Source organism: Octopus bimaculoides, chromosome 22, assembly GCF_001194135.2.
Source record: "Octopus bimaculoides isolate UCB-OBI-ISO-001 chromosome 22, ASM119413v2, whole genome shotgun sequence".
Lineage (NCBI taxonomy): Eukaryota > Metazoa > Mollusca > Cephalopoda > Octopoda > Octopodidae > Octopus > Octopus bimaculoides.
The window spans coordinates 12,779,108-12,784,778 of NC_069002.1; the positions used below are offsets into that span (position 1 = coordinate 12,779,108).

A 5,671-nucleotide genomic window follows, 5' to 3' on the forward strand; every position below is an offset into this window, starting at 1 on the left:
GCACGTGAAAAGACATTCGAGCGAGTTCGTTGCCAGTACTGCTGGACTGGCCCCTGTGCAGGTGGCACATAAAATACACCATTTTGAGCGTGGCTGTTGCCAGTACCACCTGACTGGCCTTCGTGCCGGTGGCATGTAAAAGCACCCACTACACTCGGAGTAGTTGGCGTTAGGAAGGGCATCCAGCTGTAGAAACTCTGCCAAATCAGATTGGAGCCTGGTGTAGCCATCTGGTTTCACCAGTCCTCAGTCAAATCATCCAACCCATGCTAGCATGGAAAGCAGACGTTAAATGATGATGATGATGATGAAAGAACCCTTCACACATGGTTTTCCAAACTTCCACATTGCTTGCTCTGCTGCTTACACTATTACATCACACAAAATGACCAGCTAAGCTAAGAAATTTCTCAAGTCTTAATCGCTCATCATTCATTCATCTAACTTGTAATAGTAACATGCTGTGGCATTGTGTCGTGCTTGAGAAGAAGATTCATCAAGCCAAGTAAAATCACAGTCGTCACAGCCGTGCCAGTGGCATGTAAAAGCACCCATTACACACTCAGATTGGTTGGCATTAGGGAGGGCATCCAGCCGTAGAAATCGTGACAAATCAAACTGGAACCTGGTGCAGCCTTCCAGCTTGCCAACCCTGGTCAAGCCATCCAACCCTTGCCAGCATGGACAATGGAGGCTAAGTGATGACGATGTCGACTTTGCTTTTCATCCCTTTGGGGGGAGGGGGGGGGTCAACGAAATACCAAGATCAATAAAGTACCAGTCAGGTACTGGGGTTCACATAATTGACTTCCTCCCTCACCCTCAAAAACTGCTGGCCTTGTATCAAAACCTGAAATTATTATTATTATTATTATTACGATGTTTAGTTTTGTACAAAAACTTTTTCCTTGTTCTTTTTTTCAGCTGATATTTAAACACTTTGTTGATTCCTACAATCTTTTCCTGAAAGGATCAGATTTTGATGCTCTGGACCAGATGCTCCATGATACCTTCAGTAAGTATCATATTTCGAACTATTTTTGTCTTCCAGCATGTCTTTGTTGATCAAGTTTCTTATATATGTTGCCTGTTTTCGCTTTAACAATGATCATTTTAAGTCCATTTCTCTATGCTTGCATGGGGCAGATAGAAGTTGTTGAGGCAGATTTTTATGGCTGGATGTCCTCTCTGTGACCAACCCTCAACAGTTTGCAGATAAAGTAATATTTCCCCATTATCAGACATGTTTTATGAAACCAGTTGATTGTTGTAATTAAAAGTTTCCTTTCTGAATTTACAGAAAACAAATACTTTACAAATGAAAGTCAACTTCAGAAACTGGCACAGGAGAGCGAAATTTTGCGTAAGAAGCTACAGGAATGTGAATGTATTGAGGTGAGTCAAACAAACATTCTGCTCCTTTTTAACAGCTTCCATCCTTTCTCCGTCAGTCTCAGAGATCTTGTAAGATGAACCCTCATGGGTATGACCCATGCTAGTGGAGGCGCAATGGCCCAGTGGTTAGGGCAGCGGACTCGCGGTCATAGGATCGAGGTTTCGATTCCCAGACCGGGCGTTGTGAGTGTTTATTGAGCGAAAACACCTAAAGCTCCACGAGGCTCCGGCAGGGGATGGTGGTGAAACCCTGCTGTACTCTTCCACCACAACTTTCTCTCACTCTTACTTCCTGTTTCTGTTGTGCCTGTAATTCAAAGGGTCAGCCTTGTCACACTGTGTCACGCTGAATATCCCCGAGAACTACGTTAAGGGTACACGTGTCTGTGGAGTGCTCAGCCACTTGCACGTTAATTTCACGAGCAGGCTGTTCCGTTGATCGGATCAACTGGAACCCTCGATGTCGTAAGCCGACGGAGTGCCAACATGACCCATGCCTGATTGATTAACTGTTAAAAAAATAAATTTTTTTTAAACAACCCACTGTGCTTGTCACCTACACTGTTTTTCATTAATGTAAAATAATAATAATAATAATAATCCTTTCTACTGAAGACACAAGGCCTGAAATATGGGGGAGGGGGACTAGTTGATTACATTGACCCCACTGTTTCATTGGTATTTAATTTATCAACCATGAAAGGATGAAAGGCATAGTCGACCTTGGCGGAATTTGAACTCAGAATGTAGCAATGGGTGAAATACCTCTAAGCATTTCATCAATGCTAACAATTCTGCCAGCTCACCACCTTAATAATAATACTACTAATAATAATGGTAAATGCCCTGATGCAGTACCAGGCTCTGGCTCTCATGGCTTTTGATCTTAACTGATTGAAAGTGTTATCATATACATGTTCTGTCTTGGTATAAAAGATGGGCTACAGCAAATATTCTGCTCAATACCACTGATTTGCTTGTTAGTTGCTTGACCGTAACTGGTTGAGCATGTCTCTTAGTGGCTGACAACATGTGCATCTCCAATCACAAGCAGGTGTAGTTGGGGAGCATCATAGCCATGTATTGAGAGGAATTCTTTGGGGACAGTGTTTCATTCAACATCGTTAACCCTTATTCAGAGACCTTTTGAGCTGGATGGGCTACTCGACCTGAAGAAAATTCTAACTGGACCCCCACCTGCAAGGTCATGCGCTGGTTTATCTTGATATGAGATCACCATGTCATGCACATATGGTTGTGATGCATGTGTCTGGTGTACCCTTATCAGATGGGTAGTCATGATGGATATATTGGCGAGCTGGCAGAAATGTTAGCACGCCGGACAAAATGCTTAGCGGTATTTCGTCTGCCGTTACGTTCTGAGTTCAAATTCCGCCTAGGTCGACTTTGCCTTTCATCCTTTTGGGGGGGGTCGATAAATTAAGTACCAGTTACGCACTGGGGTCTATGTAATCGACTTAATCTCTTTGTCTGTCTTTGTTTGTCCCCTCTATGTTTAGCCCCTTGTGGGCAATAAAGAAGTATGATGGGTATATTGAGCTTCGTATATTTGTACCCCAGTGTCACTTTGATGGCATGCACTGCTCTCTCACTCAATAGTCATAATAAACCTTTCTTCTCCTTTTTAAAAGGACAATATGGAAGATATGCGAGAAAGTAAGACCATGCAAGAACAAGACCTCACTCGTTTGACTAATTATCTGACTGAACTGCACAGCTTTAAGGAGAAACTGGACAAAACTGTGGAAGAGGAAATGAAAGATTCAGAATTACTCGGTAAGATAGTATCAAATGGTACCACTTGTTTTTAATGTCCGTATGTCGATCTTTAACTGCGGAGGGACCCTGTGGAAGAGGTAGACCCAAGAAGACATGGGATGAGGTGGTGAAATATGATCTTCAGATGTTGAGTCTCACAGAGGCAATGACAAGTGACGGACGCCTTTGGTAATTTGCAGTGCTTGAGAAGACCTGTCAACCTAAGTGAAATTAATGTCATGGCCAGAGCTGGTGACATGTGAAAAAAAAAGGCACCCACTATACTCTCAGAGTAGTTGGCGTTAGGAAGGGCATCAAGCCATAGAAACCAGGCCAAATGAGACTGGAGCCTGGTACAGCTTTCTGGTTAACCAGTCCCAGTTAAACCAACCCTAACCCTAACCCTAACCCTAACCCTAACCCATGCCAGCATGGAAAACAGATTCTGAATGATGATGATGATGATGTCTTAGATGATGAGTTGTTAATAGTATTATCATCTATTAACAACTCATCATGTCTTAGGGCTGCATTGATCTTCAATGTTTCTAATGGCTGGATGCTCTTCCTATCACCAACCACTTTACAGAATGTACTGGATGCTCTTTTTTCATGGCTCCAATATGTTTATAAATTTTCAGATCATTAACTTCATCGTTAGAGATTAAAAAAGAAAGAAGTTTTTCACAGGCCTGGCTGCATGTTTAACAAGTTCATGCCCTAACCACATGGAGCTTTAGGTGTTTTCGCTCAATAAACACTCACAACGCCCGGTCTGGGAATCGAAACCGCGATCCTATGACCGCAAGTCCGCTGCCCTAACCACTGGGCCATTGCGCCTCCACGGTTTGAGCATAAAACAGAATATTTCGGCCAGATATGATATGACTGCTTTGAATGATAAAGAGTTAATGGTTAATCCAGCACTGTATCCCCCACACACAAACTGACAATCTCCTTCTCTCTCTCTCTTTCTCTCTCTCTCTCTCTCTCTCTCTCTCTCTCTCTCACTCACTCTTTCCCTCTGTTACTTGCCTTTCTCCCCCTCCCTTTCTCTATGTTTCATCCCTCCACCAAAACCACATCCTTAGCCTAAACTTTTGATTCACATTTTTTTTCTAAATCAGAGGTAGAGAGTGAATCCCTGAAGGAACAGATAAAGTCCCTGCAGGTGATCTTTGATAACCAAGAGTACAGCCCCGTGGACGTGGAACGGATGAAGAAGGAGGAAGAACAGTTGGAAAGTCAGTTGGAAACGTTGGAGAAGGAAGATGCTGAATTAAGCCAAGAAATTTGGAACAAAGAGCTTGAAATTGGTAAAATTCAAGAAAAGGTAAATAAACAGTAGAAATCAACATGTTATCTTTTGTTTTTACTGATGTTTTTCTTACTCTTTTACTTGTTTCAGTCATTTGACTGTGGCCATGCTGGAGCACCACCTTTAGTCGAACAAATCGACCCCAGGACTTATTCTTTGTAAGCCTAGTATTTATTCTATCGGTCTCTTTTGCCGAACCGCTAAGTTACAGGGACGTAAACACACCAGCATCGGTTGTCAAGCGATGTTGGGGGGACAAACCCAGACACACAAACACACATATATATATATATATACATATACATATATACGACGGGCTTCTTTCAGTTTCCGTCTACCAAATCCACTCACAAGGCTTTGGTCAACCTGAGGCTATAGTAGAAGACACTTGCCCAAGGTGCCACGCAGTGGGACTGAACCCGGAACCATGTGGCTGGTAAGCAAGCTACTTACCACACAGCCATAAGAATCCTTTCTACTTAAGGCACAAGACCTGAAATTTGGTGTGGTTGGGGGAGATAGTCAATAACATCGACCCCAGTGTTCAACTGGCACTTATTTTATCAACCCTGGAAGAAGGATTAAAGGCAAAGTTGACTTTGGTAGCATTTGAACTCAGAACATAAAGATTGACAAAATGCTTAGCAGCATTTCGTCTAGCTTGATAGCAATTCTGCCAGCTCACCACCTATCATTATATAATTAATCCTTTCTATTATAGGCACAAGGCTTGAAATTTTGGGGAAGGGGACTAGTCAATTATATCAACCCCAGTGTTTCACTGGTACTTAATTTATTGACCCCTGAAAGGATGAACGGTAAAGTCGACTTTAGCGGAATTTGAACTCAGAATGCAGCGACGGGTGAAATACCACTAAGCATTTCGTCCAGCGTGCTAATGATTCTTATTTCTTTATTGCCCACAAGGGGCTAAACATAGGGGGGACAGACAAAGGGATTAAGTCAATTACATCGACCCCAGTGCGTAACTGGTACTTAATTTATCGACCCCCGAAAGAATGAAAGGCAAAGTCGACCTTAGCGGAATTTGAACTCTGAATGCAGCGACGGGTGAAATACCACTAAGCATTTCGTCCAGCGTGCTAACGATTCTTTTTTCTTTATTGCCCACAAGGGGCAACATGAATTAACACAAAATTTTGATGGAAGGTTTTAATT

At 42.6% G+C, this 5,671-nt stretch overlaps 1 protein-coding gene across 1 annotated transcript in view; it reads left to right on the forward strand.

The window, feature by feature from the left end:
- LOC106881181 (kinetochore protein NDC80 homolog) overlaps positions 1-5,671 on the forward strand; it is a 25,409-nt gene that overhangs the window by 8,760 nt on the left and 10,978 nt on the right. The window contains exons 7-10 of the mRNA XM_014931471.2: positions 925-1,015; positions 1,301-1,395; positions 3,048-3,192; positions 4,302-4,507. Coding sequence (XP_014786957.1) covers positions 925-1,015; positions 1,301-1,395; positions 3,048-3,192; positions 4,302-4,507 — 537 coding nt within the window. The remainder of the gene's footprint in view (positions 1-924; positions 1,016-1,300; positions 1,396-3,047; positions 3,193-4,301; positions 4,508-5,671) is intronic.